At 37.9% G+C, this 17667-nt stretch overlaps 1 protein-coding gene across 1 annotated transcript in view; it reads left to right on the top strand.

Moving 5' to 3' along the window:
- Positions 1 to 17667, top strand: part of hlk (hulk) — a 118231-nt gene that overhangs the window by 37398 nt on the left and 63166 nt on the right. The window contains exons 4-10 of the mRNA XM_070092126.1: positions 3533 to 3565; positions 7289 to 7471; positions 11178 to 11321; positions 12405 to 12568; positions 15422 to 15572; positions 16635 to 16817; positions 17164 to 17295. Coding sequence (XP_069948227.1) covers positions 3533 to 3565; positions 7289 to 7471; positions 11178 to 11321; positions 12405 to 12568; positions 15422 to 15572; positions 16635 to 16817; positions 17164 to 17295 — 990 coding nt within the window. The remainder of the gene's footprint in view (positions 1 to 3532; positions 3566 to 7288; positions 7472 to 11177; positions 11322 to 12404; positions 12569 to 15421; positions 15573 to 16634; positions 16818 to 17163; positions 17296 to 17667) is intronic.

Raw genomic sequence — 17667 nt, 5'->3', positions numbered from 1 at the left:
ATTCCTTCAGTGCAGTCAAGAATTTATTCAGATGGGGTGGTAGGGGAAGTGGAATTTTCAAACGGCTTCAGGAAGAAATCCAAATATTCTTCCTTGAAGCCTTTTTATCCACTTCTCCGAGGCTATGGGTCCCACAATTTACACCAGAGGTGGACCCCATATATATATATATATATATATATATATATATATATATATATATATATATATATATATATATATATATATATATATATATATATATATATATATATATATATATATATATATATATATATATATATATATATATATATATATATATGCAAAATTAATGATCATTTTGCATGATTGGGTTGGTGCTCATATACTGTTGTCTTACGTCATTAGTTATGTTATGTAAAGCCTTTGGCATCCTTAGAGCCTGACTCAGTGGTCTTGGCACCTTCTCATAGTGCCACTGCCATTCACTGTGCGCTAATCACACCTTATATCTGTATGCACTGTGATAAAGGCACGGGGCCAGCCTCACTCTTCGAAGCTCTACCCACGCTCACAAGCTCCGCCCACACTCACAAGTTCACCCACTCTCACAAAGCTGCGCCCAAGCTCACAAGCTGCAACCACACTCACAAGCCCCAACCACTGACACACGCACACGCCCATACACACGCGCAACCCCCCTCCCCCCCAACTCACACATTCACTGAACGTAGGGCTGGAAGCCGTGGCAGGCGAGTCATTTATTATGGACATCGAAAACCAAATTAATAATAAATCTAAATAAAAAACATCCAGGAAGAGAGAGAGCCAAGCATTTATTTATCAACAAATATATGGTTGATAGTTATATAAGAGAGATAAGGCACATAATATGAGCGAAGAACCTTAACAACAGGAGTATGGTAGCGCCTCTAGTAGAAGGCAAAACAGTCAGTGCTAGACCTAGTGTTCACTAGAAAAGAATGAAGAAAAAGGAAACAATAAAGAATGGCTCAACAGATGCTGGAGGGATGTGAAAAAGAAAGTATTTTTAATATATATATATATATATACACATATATATATATATATATATATATATATATATATATATATATATATATATATATATATATATATACATATATACATATATACATATATACACATATATATATATATATATACATATATACATATATATATATATATATATATATATATATACGCAGAAACACAATGAAGAAACACTACAGTACAGTTAATGGCCCGTGCTAAGGCAGGTCCAACTCACACCCACCTAGACTCATGTACCCGTCCAACCTATATTTAAAACTACCCAAAAGTTCTTACCTCTATGACGCTGCCTGGGAGTTTGTTCCACTCCTCTACAACTCTACTGGCAAACCAATACAAAGCCACGTAGTGAAAATAATTGTAGAACTCGTTGCAAGACTATTTCAAAGAGCGCCAAACTCACGAGGTTTCACTTACAATAGAGTAATCTGGCAGACAAATAGAAAAGTGTACATTATGTCGATATTCTAAATATGAGAAAAGAAAGGCCTTTTCAAGTATAAGCCTGTCTTACTGGCAGTGTGTTGCTAAAATGCTTGAAAAGTGAATAAAATACATGAACAGCAAACACCTTCTAACAAATATTTGGTTTTCTATCAGTATAATGCGACTGAATTACAATAATTATTGAAGAAAAATTGATGGGCAACTTGCATTTTAAGAAAACTGTAATAGAGTTCCTCGTCAAACATTAATCTGCAAAACACAAATAACTCGCACATAGGAGAGAGGAGCTTACGACGACGTTTCGGTCCGACATGGACCATTTACAGTCACACTGTCAGAAAGGAGAGAATGTGCGGGTTGTTTGTGTATTGTTTCAGTCACGGCACTGTGCTTTTTTGTTATTTATGAATCTGGAAAATAAAATCTCAGTAGGAATAAAATAGAAACTTTTCCCCTGGATGAGAGATTTTTTATTTGCATGGGTAATGCAGTAATACAAGAAAAATCTCCACATGGTAGTGTCAGCAGGGTTGTGCCTCAAAGATCGGTGTTTGCTTCGTTATTACTTAAAATTTATATCTGTAATATGCCAAAAAGAATTAAATGTTATACAAGTATGTATGAAGATAATGAAAAATTTCTGTATAAAATAACTGCTTAATAAAAATGACTAAATTCCAAAAAGAAGGCTTGGATAAATTGAGAAAACAGTGGTAGATCCAGGTTCGATTTCCGGGGAGAGAGAGAGGCGTTTGAGCAAGTCTCCTTACACTTACTGCCCTTCTTCATCTACCAGTAAATAAGTATCGGGTGCAAGTCGACAGTTGAGGTCGCATTCTAGTGAAAAAACAAGTGGCTTTTGCCGTAATTACAAGATATATATTTGTCGTGCTCTTTAGCCACGGCGCTGAAAACCTATTTTTCTGAAAAAATTACTTGGGTATTTTTGCATTATGGAGTAATAGATATATCACGAGAATTGGGATATATGAATATTATGTAATTTGTACCAAAGCTGACCCGACCTTTCTATAATTTTATTATATTTTAATCTAACTCTCCAAAGGTTAGCCTAATTCCATTTAGTATTATATAAAATTATGGGAGTATGTTGACTTTTGTAATATTTCGCTGAATTTGATTTAGTGGTATCTACACTACTTTTAGCAAGGTTATAGCAAAAAAAAATATGTGTAGCTTTCTTTTTCAAAGTTATTTTGTAAGTTGTGGCTGTACAGCTCCACCCACAGGCACACTCAGAAGTATTAACTAACCGCTTCCACTTTATGAATACGTCCACTCCACTGCTAACCCATTAGTTCCCCTACTGATGCACACACAAAACTAGTCACAACGGCCCACTGGCACCTTCAAAAACCACCCATTGAACACTCACGTCCACTAATCCACCTTCAAAAAATTACCCACTGAACCGCATACAATCACAGGGTAATAACCTGGGGTCGCAGATCTTACCTAATATCTTATAACTTCGGCCTATAATTAAATATATCCATAAAGATATTGAACATGACTTGGTGATAGATCGACTGTGTCGTTGTCTTAGAAGTTCCACTCAAGTTTTGATATAGACTTAGAAACTCCACTCAAGTTATTCACATGGTTTGCACCCGAGGCCTTCTGCTGGTTACTGGTGTGTTAAAGTTTCTCTACACTACTTAAAATATTTATTTCCTTCTCTCATTCATGAATTCTTTCCATGATTTAGTCTTTATTAATTTTCTCGTAGTCATGAACTGTGTAATAACGTCACTCTATGAACTAGGATCATGAGTAGATTTTTAGCTATCTGTCTTTATTCAGTATTCAGTGAATTAATTTGTTACGTCCAAGATCTGTAGAGTGCACTTGAGCTATTAAGGCCGTTCCATAATCGATCTATCGCCCATTGCGCTAACAGTGTCATCTAGTATTGTGATCCAGTGGACCTGCTCTCGATGTTTGTGCTGTGTGAGTGTTCGGTGACCAGGTGTTGGTGGGTAAGGGTGTGGAGTGATGCACTGATGTTCGTGTACCACCTCGGCAGGTTACGACGGAGACGCTTGCAACCATGGGGAACGTAAGTAGCAGCAGCAGGCCACACATTTGTACATCTCGTGCCTGCCTAGCCTCGCCTGGCCACCATCAACACTATTTTTTTGTTGTGGCCTCGTCCCATTTTCTTTTATCTCACTACATTTATGTGACTTCTACATTTGTGTGCCCTTTTTTATATAATATTTCCGTATTCAACAGAGTTAATGCTTTTAGTTTTAATCTACATTTATTATTTTTCATCACTGTTGATTTCCTTTTTTTATGTTGTTTTAGACCATGCACTCCATTAGCGTTTAAACAGAATGCTAACAGCTTTTGGCAAGCACAACATGCAACAGCTAATATTTTGTAAAAATGGCAGTACTTGACCAACGTAGAATTTTTAAAATATAGCAAACATGCACAGCGACGCTATCAGTAGCTTGTTAAATCTCTAAACTTAAGTCTACGTTAAAAGAAATTACTGACATACGAGGAAAATCTGAGGTAGTTGATTCGCAATCTTGGATGGCCGGAAATCTAGACACGACATCATTATGACGTACGAAATACTCAAAAAAATTGACGGCCGGATAGCAAAAAACAGTTTGAAAAGATAAACAGAGAAGTGGATACAAATGGAAGACAAACACGAGATTGTATTATAGAGATGTCGGGAAATCCTTTCGTTTCATGGTGAAGAATAAGGCACATGTGCAACATTTGGTTAGCTTAATTGCCGAAACTCTTCGCTTGCGCAGCAGGCTTTGTCGGTGGAATACAGAGGCGACTTTCATATTAGAGCTAATGGAAGAAGTGGAGAGGTAATTTAAAGGCGATCAATTCCTTAGCCTTGAAGAGTTAATATCAGGATGATTAGGAAATTAATCCCTCGGATAGGAAATTAAACTCTCTGGATGAGGAAATGGAGGCAGACTGGTAAGTAGCTTTAAATTCCAGGTACGATATCGCTCAGTAGGTTAGCAACTTGTAAAACCAGTGATAGAGGCGAGGCCAGGAGTTATGACTCAACACCAACAACCTCTAGGTGACTACATTCATACACACATATTCACAAACATGCACACACCTCGTTATATTTGAAATAAGTATAATACAAGAAGAAATAAGATTGAGATGCGGAAATATAAGAAATACTGAATATCACATTTTAGAAAGTATTTGGAGAAAGAAAATATTAAGGAGCAGGTTTTATGTTCCCAACGAGCACATGAAATGGATATCCTTGAAATAATTAGAGAGCCATTTAAGAAATTGCAATTGAACATTAAATAAAATAAAAAATGAAATTGTATATGACGGAAAATGTACCGAGAAACATGAGTATATGTTCTGGAGTATTTCTTGAAACCTGTTTCATCTGATGAGGATAAACTGGCAAATGCGAAGAAAATATTGAAAATTGCATCGATACTCAAGATAGGTGACAGAAGATCTTAAACTGTGGTCGTCACTCTCACAAATAAGTGCGGTAAGCAAAATATTAGTGAAAGCTCTTAGAAAAATGGACTGAATCAAAATCGAAACTGTGCATTTCTGTCGCTGCGCAATCCAAGAAAGATATCCACCATATTGCGTAATCCTAGTTTCCAGTGCGTCGAGGCACGCGATATGAATAGTACAGAGTGCGATATAAGTTGATAATGTAGGTCAGTATTAGCATTGAAGAATTTATAGGGAACCTGAAGAGGCATTCATCTGTACTGAATCAGCCACTGAAGATTAATGCCTTTCACAATTGTTGTATATTAGAGGAAAGCGCTATACCTGTAGGGGTCATATAGTGCCTGTGAAATGGGAGGCATGAAATTCAATCCAAGCAAGAGAAAAATAAGTCTAATTCCTTGGATCAAGAGCCCCTCACCAGTATCAAGTCAAAATAATGGACTGATGAAAAACAATACTATACCACATTTTTCATAGATTAATTTTAAAGGTTAAGAGCTGTTACTGTACCTTAGTTCGTATGAAAGACTAGCCCTGTCGACTAACATCCGTGAACCTACTTACTGCTAGAGGAACAAGGGCAGCAGGTTAAAGGTAACGAAAATCTTGAATCAGAAAAAGATACTTAGATATTGCCTAATCTAACATGATGCATAACTTTGTTAGAGACAACTTTTATCAGTCCAGCTCACTGAATATTTCAAAATACGTGTACAGAGCTTCCTAATATTTTATCACTTCACTCTTACAAACTGATTGTATATTTTATTTGTACTGCTTTTATTTTTTATTTAACTACCTTGCCTACTAAACCAAGTAGTATAATTAATCATTAATTTAATTATTGTTTATACATTTTTCGATTTTTTGTAACCACCCTTCTGTTGTTATTATATACATAGGCTAATGTTTGTCAATTTTCATTTGATTTAGTTTAATAATACACGTTTTATTTTCATGTCAATTAGCTTTAATGCTGCGCGTAATGGTACATAGAAAATACCATCACAGAAATTATCATCATTCTACCGTATTTACTTCCCTATTATGAAATGGACGTTAATTCTTATGGAATAACAAATATTGATATTATTTATGATAGAAAAACATTTTACAAATAACTTCAACTAGTATTATAAGGTTATATCACACTGCTTGTTCTACAGATGTAGCACGTTAGGTTAGGTTAGGTTTGTCAAGAAACAGAACAAAGGCTCCGTAGATGGAGCCTTTGGTCACCTGACTATGACCTTCCGCTGGCTTCTCGGTCCACCCTTTAAAAATTATGGTTATGATAATTACCATTTATTCGTACTGTAGTACGTACACAGAGAACACTGAACTCGGAATCGGACTGAAAGGACACATCGGCACCCTGACTCAAACTATTGAAGGTTGAAGTTATGTCTGTTGGAGTGTCATTATGCTTGCTTGATCAATAACGTGATAAATATATTTTAAAACTTGTGGCACTCTTAAATACTCTTGACATTAAATTGATTGATAAAAAATGCAAATTTGTATTTAGCGTCAGAGGGTTTAAATTTTAATAGTTTCTAAATGTTTTTATTACTCGTGTTGCTTATAACGACCAGATATTTTTTTAAGGAACATAATTATATAGAAGGAGCAAGGGGCTAGTAACCCCTCCTGTATACATTAGTAAATTTAAAAAGAGAAATTTTTGTTTTTCTTTTTAGGTCACCCTGCCTCGGTGGGATACGGCCGGTTCATTGAAAAAAATGTATATAGAAATACTGACAGCAACTATATTTATCCCAACTGGACAAACAGATTTTCTGGAATTCGGGTTACAGTGCACGTTTTTGCTATGTGCTTTGTTTCATGCAGCGTGACCGGTAAAACATCCTAGATGCTCTTCATAATACTCAGCTAGTCGTAAATACTCCTTTGAACATTATCTTTTATCTTTACACACACAAACAAGGCGTTCAAGGAATGTTAAGGTCTCCTTTAATAGAGAGCAGCTTATTTGTTGGTGGCTATGTCAAAGTAGCTGGTCCGACGCGTCCATCCCTGCAGCTCAGGTGGGTATGTTCCGCCTAACGTGTGTTAACTCTTGTTGATTATCTTTGGCCTCAATACATACTTAACGCCTGGACAACTGCAATGTAAACCGCTTATTGAAATTTGTATATGACTTAATAATGATGACTAAACGTACGTTGCGTCAACATGATGTAACTCAGGAATCTTCATCACATTAATAACACATGTAAAGGGTAAGAAACAAGAGGGTAGGCAAGGGAATAGTAGCTGACTTGATCTCACCCTGCAGACAAGAACGAGTGCCGGCGCTGCGTCAAGGCCTTGCAGGAACTGGAAAACGTGGACGATGACGCTGACCAGCTGGGCATTGCCTTCGTCAAGATAAACGACCCTGAGCTAGCAGACGAGTACTCCTTAGGTGCGCTTCCTGCCCTTGTCTACTACCGCAGGCGCATCCCCGTCGTCTACGATGGTAAGTACCTTCCAAGGAGGTGCCTTGTGGCTGGTGAGGAGAGCTTAATTCCAAGAATTGTAGTTGCCCCCTTTTTTTTCTGGCTCATTTCTGATTATTTCCCATTCCCCAGACGCTGTATGACCCTTATGTGTTTAATACTTCCCCTTGAATAATATAATAATAGTTGGGATAAAAGGTATCCGGTCAGAAGAGGTTGGAATGGTGAGGAATAGTCAGGTGGAGAGTGAAATGAGAATGAGGCCACGAGGCTGAGGATGGTGGGCTACCGTTAATAATGTTGACAAGCTTGTCAACTGGTTCCCTTCCTCCCCTCCAATGGCCACCGCACTGGCCGTCTCCCACCGAGGCAGGGTGACCCAAAAAGAAAGAAAATCCCCAAAAAGAAAATACTTTCATCATCATTCAACACTTTCACCTCACTTATACATAATCACTGTTTTTGCAGAGGTGCTCAGAACACAACAGTTTAGAAGCATATACGTATAAAGATACACAACATATCCCTCCAAACTGCCAATATCCCAAACCCCTCCTTTAAAGTGCAGGCATTGTTCTTCAAATTTCCAGTACTCAAGTCCGGTTATATAAAAATAACCGGTTTCCCCTGAATCCCTTCACTAAATATTACCCTGCTCACACTTCAACAGCTCATCAGGTCCCAAATACCATGCGTCTCCATTCACTCCTATCTAACACGCTCACGCATGCTTGCTGGAAGTCCAGGCCCCTCGCCCACAAAACCTCCTTTACCCCCCTCCCTCCAACCTTTTCGAGGACGACAACTACCCTACCTTCCTTCCCCTACTTTGATCTATTCGCTCTAAATGACCACACCACCTCAACCCCTCTTCAGCCCTCTGACGAATACTTTTATTAACTCCACACCTCCTAATTTCCACACTGCGAATTCTCTGCATAATATTTACACCACACATTGCCCTTAGACAGGACATCTCCACCGCCTCCAACCGCCTCCTCGCTGCAGCATTTACAACCCAAGCTTCACACCCATATAAGAGTGTTGGTACTACTATACTTTCATACATTCCCTTCTTTGCCTCCATAGATAATGTTTCTTGTCTCCACATATACCTCAATGCACCACTCACCTTTTTTCCTTCATCAATTCTATGGTTAACCTCATTCTTCATACATCCATCCACTGACACGTCAACTCCCAAATATCTGAAAACATTCACTTTTTACATACTCCTCCTCTCCAATTTGATATTCAGTTTTTCTTTATCTAAATCATTTGATACCCTCATCACCTTATGCTTTTCTATGTTCACTTTCAACTTTCTACCTTTACACACTCTCCCAAAATCGTGCACTAACCTTTGCAACTTTTCTTTAGAATCTCCCATAAGCACAGTTTTATCAGCAAAAAGTAACTGTGTCATTTCCCATTTTGTGTTTGATTCCCCATAATTTAATCCCACCCCTCTTTCCCGAACACCCTAGCATTTACTTCTTTTACAACCTCATTTATAAATATATTAAACAACCATGGTGACATTACACATCCCTGTCTAAGACCCACCTTTACCGGGAAGTAGTCTCTTACTATAACCCACTTTTCACATCCAACTTTTATTTTACTCCACATAATCCTTGAATTAATACATTTATACTCCATCTTCTTATATATATATATATATATATATATATATATATATATATATATATATATATATATATATATATATATATATATATATATATATATATATATATATATATATATATTTTTTTTTTTCAACAAGTCGGCCGTCTCCCACCGAGGCAGGGTGACCCAAAAAAGAAACAAAATCCCCAAAAAGAAAATACTTTCATCATTCAACACTTTCACCACACTCGCACATTATCACTGCTTTTGCAGAGGTGCTCAGAATACAACAGCTTAGAAACATATACGTATAAAGATACACAACATATCCCTCCAAACTGCCAATATCCCAAACCCCTCCTTTAAAGTGCAGTCATTGTACTTCCCATTTCCAGGACTCAAGTCCGACTCTATGAACATAACCGGTTTCCCTGAATCCCTTCACTAAATATTACCCTGCTCACACTCCAACAGATCGTCAGGTCCCAAGTATCATTCGCCTCCATTCACTCCTATCTAACACGCTCATGCACGCTTGCTGGAAGTCCAAGCCCCTAGCCCACAAAACCTCCTTTACCCCCTCTTTCCAACCCTTTCGAGGACGACCCCTACCCCTCCTTCCTTCCCCTATAGATTTATATGCTTTCCATGTCATTCTACTTTGATCCATTCTCTCTAAATGATCAAACCACCTCAACAACCCCTCTTCTGCCCTCTGACTAATGCTTTTATTAACTCCACACCTTCTCCTAATTTCCACACTCCGAATTTTCTGCATAATATTTACACCACACATTGCCCTTAGACAGGACATGTCCACTGCCTCCAACCGTCTCCTCGCTGCTGCATTTACCACCCAAGCTTCACATCCATATAAGAGTGTTGGTACTACTATACTTTCATTCATTCCCTTCTTTGCCTCCATAGATAACGTTTTTTGACTCCACATATACCTCAACGCACCACTCACCTTTTTCCCTCATCAATTCTATGATTAACCTCATCCTTCATAAATCCATCCGCCGACACGTCAACTCCCAAGTATCTGAAAACATTCACTTCTTCCATACTCCTCCTCCCCAATTTGGTATCCAATTTTTCTTTATCTAAATCATTTGATACCCTCATCACCTTACTCTTTTCTATGTTCACTTTCAACTTTCTACCTTTACACACATTCTCAAACTCATCCACTAACCTTTGCAATTTTTCTTTAGAATCTCCCATAAGCACAGTATCATCAGCAAAAAGTAAATGTGTCAATTCCCATTTTGAATTTGATTCCCCATAATTTAATCCCACCCCTCTCCCAAACACCCTAGCATTTACTTCTTTTACAACCCCATCTATAAATATATTAAACAACCATGGTGACATTACACATCCCTGTCTAAGACCTACTTTTACCGGGAAGTATTCTCCCTCTCTTCTACACACCCTAACCTGAGCCTCACTATCCTCATAAAAGCTCTTTACAGCATTTAGTAACTTACCACCTATTCCATATACTTGCAACATCTGCCACATTGCTCCTCTATCCACTCTATCATATGCCTTTTCTAAATCCATAAATGCAATAAAAACTTCCCTACCTTTATCTAAATACTGTTCACATATATGCTTCAATGTAAACACTTGATCTACACATCCCCTACCCACTCTGAAGCCTCCCTGCTCATCCGCAATCCTACATTCTGTCTTACCTCTAATTCTTTCAATTATAACCCTTCCGTATACTTCTCCTGGTATACTCAGTAAACTTATTCCTCTATAATTTTTACAATCTCTTTTGTCCCCTTTCCCTTTATATAAAGGGACTATACATGCTCTCCGCCAATCCCTAGGTGCCTTCCCCTCTTTCATACATTTATTAAACAAAAGTACCAACCACTCCAACACTATATCCCCCCTGCTTTTAACATTTCTATCATGATCCCATCAGTTCCAGCTGCTTTACCCCCTTTCATTCTACGTAATGCCTCACAGATCGGCAGTGAGCGCAGTAACCTACAGATCCAAACCCATCGTATTGCATTGAGTGGAGCTCTCAGAGACACAGCTAGCAGGGTAGTAACTGTAATGTTCGTGTTGCAGGTGACCTGATGAACGAGGACAAGGTGCTCGAGTGGCTGGTGGAGAACAAGAACACCGGCGACGACGATGATGTTATTGATGACGTCACACTGGGTCTTCTCAATACCCTGATCGACTCGTTGGATCACCTCGCCGTCATATTCTGTATGTTTGCTAAAAAAATTGTGCAATGTCTTATATTTTGCATGATATTTACCCTCCTACTGCTTACTGTTCCACCTAATACGACTTTTATGCTCTTTTGCGCTGCTTGGTAATAACGCCTTATATTTTATAGAATGACATGGAGAGCGTATAAATCTGTAGGGGAAGGAAGGCGGGGTAGGGGTCGTCCTCGAAAAGGTTGGAAGGGGTAAGGGAGGTTTTGTGGGCGAGGGGCTTGGACTTCCAGCATGCGTGCATGAGCGTGTTCGATAGGAGTGAATGGAGACGAATGGTATTTGGGACCTGACGATCTGTTGGAGTGTGAGCAGGGTAATATTTAGTGAAGGGACTCAGGGAAACTGGTTATTTTTATATAGCCGGACTTGAGTCCTGGAAATGGGAAGTACAATGCCTGCACTCGGGATATTAGCAGTTTGGAGGGATATGTTGTGTATCTTTATGCGTATATGCTTCTAAACTGTTGTGTTCTGAGCACCTCTGCAAAAACAGTGATTATGTGTGAGTGAGGTGAAAGTGTTGAATGATCATGAAAGTATTTTCTTTTTGGGGATTTTCTTTCTTTTTGGGTCACCCTGCCTCGGTGGGAGACGGCCGACTTGTTAAAAAAAAATTGCAAGTACTTTGTGATTATGCTACCGATAGTTTTCTTATGATACATTTTTTACTGGATTATTTTTTTTCTCGTAACGTACCATATAGTCTGTTATACTGCATTATATTGATGGGTTATGATTCCGGAAGCCACAGCTGCTCATTAATTTTAATCTCGTAACCAAGTTTTGTCATGCTTAACCATCACTAATAATTTTGTTGTATTTAAAAATAAGCGCATCGATGTGTTTAACAAGAGAATATATACACTGGCAAGTCTTTTTAAATAAAAAAAATATTTCATATAAATTTAAATAATCGTTTTGTGTTCCATGTGATTCATAAAATAAACACCTGACAGGATGATAACTTGCAGCCTTCTGAAAGCCATTTAGACTATACATTTCACTTGTGGAAAGATTTCTCTATACACTTTTGTTCTTGCACTATATCACCATCTTGTACACACAGACGACCGCGACGAATCTGATGATACGCAGATTCTGCAGGAGTTGGAGAATATAGACGACGAACTCGACTCTCACGGGATTCACATCGTCAAGATCGCCGACGAAGTAGCTGCCCGCGAGTATGGTATTGAGAATACGCCTTCGCTTGTCTACTTCGAAAACGAGGTCAGCCTTCCCCAGAGAATGAGAACCTGCACCTGCCATCGTTTGTTTTACTGTAGTCTTGTAGTTATCATATCACTAATATAGTCACTAGTAGCATCGTAGACTAGTCTCACTCTGCCAAAATACTGAAATTATAGTGTCTTTGATTCAGCTCTCCTCGTTGTAGTAGAAATTTGATCTTAGTGCTTTGCTTTACCATCTGGATTCTGGAATCACAGATTTCTTACTTTCTTCTTCCTTTAGTGTAATAGTATGTCCCGTGGTGGTATATATAACCTTGTGTCTTCCTCTTTTCCCTAGATGGCAGTGGCTGCGTTACGAAGGGTACCTTCAGTGTCCTCTTTAATTACTGCTCCATACGTGACTGGGGCAGCCAACCCTTTAAATGTTCATGCTAACCTACATGCACCCACAGTAGCCAACATCAGTAATAATAATTGATAAATGTCTGGCAAGCTGTTATTCTTCTTTCTTTCCCTGATTGTTGTAGCATATGCAGTATTTATATAAAAAACACTTATACAACGTTAGGTACTATTATTATGGAAATGGTTCGCCCATCAGAGGTTTTATCAATTAAATACAAAGCCAAGGAAAATGTGAAAATGTACAATAGCGTGGAGGTCAGTTGTAGTATAGGCGAAGTGCACAAAATGGTTAATGATGTCACCAGACGGCTGTCTCCTGGCAGCTTAGAATCAGCTTAGCAAAAAATCTGGAAATAATGAAGCTTCTTGTGTTCCTCACAGATACTTTGCCAAGACAATAACTTCATATTTTAAAACAACGGCGTTTATGTAATTCCTCTTCCTTGCTGATGGGTTTGGCATCATTTCACTTCATAAAATGGTCGTAGTTACTTCTGTGAATAACGGATGCAGAGTTGTCATCGGATTTCCTATGAGGGCCTACAAGGTATATAGCGCTGTATACCTCGAGGAGAGATGTGACTACATTCACCGAATCTTTAAACTACACTTCATATATCATCAATAACTGTAAACGTTCTGTGCGGATATTCAACATATCCTCCCAAGCTTGACAGATCTCCGGAAAGATTTGTCATCCTTCCCAACAGTAAGGTGGTTATTGATATTTCCCGTCTTCAAATAACAGTTACCATCAGTACTACTATCAGAGATCAGACTAACAGGAAACCCACAAGTCAACATTAAGGCAAGAGTGTGTTATATTGACTAAGCGAGAAAATATATGAGAGGGAAAAACCAGAGACTTACACATCCGTATCAACGAACATAAATGTCTTCCTTCCTGACAATATTAACAGTGTCATGGTTATTTGCAGAAATAATCACGGCTACTTAATGAAGCGGAATAATGCCAAACATATCAATAAAAACGCCTTTGTTTAGAAACTGAGGTCATTTATCTTGAGTTTACACTTGTTCAGAGCACTGCAAGCTTCATTATTTCCTGAGTTTTGGCTAAATTGATTTTAGGTCGTCAGAACACAGCCGTCAAGACAGTTGTCAGGACAGTCAAGACACAATCGTCAGGACATAGTTGTCAGGACCCGCTCGTCAGGACACAACTGACAGGTGCCGTTATTAACCATTTTGTACATCTCATCTTAAACTACAATTGATCTAATCAACGTTGATCAGAATTTTCCTATTTTTCCCTCTGTATTTGATCGAGACCCAGATGGGCGAAACGTTTTCATGATAAAGTTCCCTGATATTATATAAGCGTCTCTTTTTTTTATGCATTTATAGGTATCATATACCTTATTTTCAACGTGCAGTGTTCTTAATGTAAAGATACATATATCGACTGTAAAAAATATATAATAATAATACTGCAATAATGCTGAGTTAATATGTCGGTGCATGGATGTTTGGAATGTAATAATCGATATGAAAAACATAGTAGTATTGATGTTCATTTTATAAGGTAGCATTTGTAACAATAAACCTAGTAGTACTGTTATAATAATAACAACAATAATAATAAATAAATTATAACTTATAAAATAATTATAAAAAATGTTAATTATATGCATTAACAATCATAAGTAAAATATTAATATAGACATAAACTTTAAATAGTGGCCTTTACATTTTTTTTTTTGAGGGGCTTTGTACAATTAAATGTGTTGAGATTTTACTTCGTATTAAATATAAACACTCTGCTTCCTGTTTATAGTCTCAGTACTGTGTAGTTACTTAGGCGAGCGGTACGATACACAAAAACGGAGAGAAATTAAATTCTTTCGTGAAATCTATTAGAAGCTAGGTTAATTAGCATCAGTGTGTGTAAAATTTATTTATATAATTCTGAAGCTAACATGGTTATTGCTGTGATAAATGGTTTTAAAAATCGACGAGTTGAAGAAGAGACACTTATGCAACATATGGGAATCTTTATTGAGGAAACGTTTCGCCACACAGTGGCTTCATCAGTCCAGTACATAGAAGAAATTGGATTGGACTGTTGAAGCCACTGTGTGGCGAAACGTTTCCTCAATAAAGATTCCCATATGTTGCATAAGTGTCTCATGGTTATTGCTGCATACCCAGCAGTTCATGTTACGCTTTGCTTTTATTATAATATTCATGGAATATCATAACTAATATCTCTTTATTAGTTTTGTAACTCAGCCTTACAAGCCAGAGAGGTAGGCTAGTCAGGGCCTTAACATGATTATTGACTGAATACCACAGCCCTTCCTACCATTTAAAGCCTCTAGAACAAGCTTAAAGGGCTGGGAGTTTGAAATCTTACCTCTACACACTTATTTCGACAAATTTCTAGAGATACAGTGGTCCCTTTTGCCCTTACCCGAAGTGTCCCTTGCCTGGCTACCCAGTACTAGTGTGTGGTGCCCTGCAGATCCCCTCCCTCTATGACGGTGACCTGCGCAACGAGGAGGAGGTACTCGCCTGGCTTATTGAACAGCTCCAGACAGACGAGATCGAGGACGTGACCGACGAGATGCTTGACAAACTTATCCGCGAAGCTAACCATCTGGCCGTTCTCTTCTGTGAGTAGTCCACTTGATGTATTGAAGGTGCCATAAACAGTATGAGTAATTCTCCTTTAAGTTCATTGTTTATGTTATCTTAGTGTCAGTTATACTTCTTTGAATTCAATAAGTCGCCTTCAGTGTGACTAGTCACCTATTTTTTTCTTATGTAAAAGATTATTTTTTGCTGTTTTAATTTCATTTGTGTGATGGCCATGTTTTAGTTCACTGTTACAAAAGCACTACAAGACTTCGACTTCATTTTCTACTATGCTGTGTCGTGTCTTCAAGTTAGGCGTTGGTGATGCATGAGTATCTGCAGTGCAATGTTGCATAGTGTATGTACACTAAGGAGAATGTACCTGTGTATGTACACTGAGGGAAGTTTACTTATGTATGTACATTGAGTTTACTTTCATCTCTATATGAGAGACTGATGTATTACTGATCGGTAGTATATAGGAGACATACAGTATTAATGACTGTGCAGACTAATAAGTCAGTCCAATGGAATGCAAAATTAACTACCTGCTACTTATAAAAGTAACAAATACATACCAACGCCTATTCTGAAGTTCTTCATTGAAGTGAAATTAAATCCTCATTTAAAGTCTTTAATATAGATGTAGACTCCTGCTTATATATTTTTTTGGGAATCATCTCCACCATTAATCGTTTTTATTTGTAAATTGTTGAAGCGACAAAATGATTTGGCAGTAAAGACGAACTGGTCATTTTTTAATTGTAATTTAGTACCAGTACTGTATTCTGTTCACTTGTAATTACGGCACCATACTTCCCATTTGATGGCTTTCTTTAATAACTTTATCCCTTCAAAAGAGGAATGTGCCTTTATACATACGAAGGGATCATGATCCAAGAAATTGGATCTACATTCCCCTTCCTCCCATCAAACCTGATTACTCACCATTTCCCAGTCGCTGTATAACCCTTAAGGCTTTAACTCTTCTCTGTAAATATAATATCTTTACATTTGCCTATTTGCACCTTGCTCAAAATATAAACACAACCTATAAATCCTCACATTATATATGCTTATGTTATCGTGGTTATATCTAGACGACGAGGACGACCAGGAATCCCAGCTGGTGGTGAATGAATTGGAAAACATCGACGATGAGTGTGATGCTAAGGGCGTCTCTTTTGTCAAGATCGACAATGATGATGAGGCCAAAGAGTACGGCATCGACAACCTCCCTACCCTCGTCTACTTTGAAAAAGGAGTTCCCTCCGTCTACTCTGGTAAAAAAAAATGGGTCACTATGGTAAAAAAAAGGGTCACTAGAAGATTCGACCACCCCTGTGAAAACCGTTAATTAAAGTTATATTAAGTCTAAGGTAGATTAGATAAATTTATTTTACATTATATAACTTTGAACGACTTTAAAAGTGGCTAGGTTAGGTTTGGTGTAAATATTAAAAATTGGCATACCAATAAAAAGAGAAACCTTTTAGAATGTTCATGCCTTTGTGAAAATAATAATGTATATAACAAAGAATAAGTTTTGCAAATACTGAACTGTGCTTTAATCAATAAACGAAGCCGTGTTAATGTTTTTTTTATTGCGTTTCATGGGCATTGTTACAGGTAACTTGCTAGCTGAAGATGAAGTGCTGGACTGGCTGGTTCATCAGGTCGAGGATGACGAGATAGAGGACGTCACTGACGAGATGCTCGACCGCTTGATTGACCGCTCTGAAAACTTAGCTGTTCTCTTCTGTAAGTAACTCTTGTTTTGGCTTCTGGAACTCATGTTCTATATCGGTCGTAGTGGGGTAACAACTTATTTATGATCATGTGTTTTGCAAATATTTTTTGGGATATTGGCAGTTTGGAGGGATATGCTGTGTATCTTTATATGTATATGCTTCTAAACTGTTGTATTCTGAGCACCTCTGCAAAAACAGTGATAATGTTTGAGTGTGGTGAAAGTGTTGAATGATGATGAAAGTATTTTCTTTTTGGGGATTTTCTTTCCTTTTTGGGTCACCCTACCTCGGTGGGAGACGGCCGACTTGTTGAAAAAAAATATTAAATATTTTTTGAAGGGGTTCAGAGAAACCGTTTAGACGGACTTGAGGCCTGGAAATG

This window comes from Cherax quadricarinatus, chromosome 38, assembly GCF_038502225.1.
Source record: "Cherax quadricarinatus isolate ZL_2023a chromosome 38, ASM3850222v1, whole genome shotgun sequence".
NCBI lineage: Eukaryota > Metazoa > Arthropoda > Malacostraca > Decapoda > Parastacidae > Cherax > Cherax quadricarinatus.
This window is presented reverse-complemented; position numbering and strand designations above follow the sequence as displayed.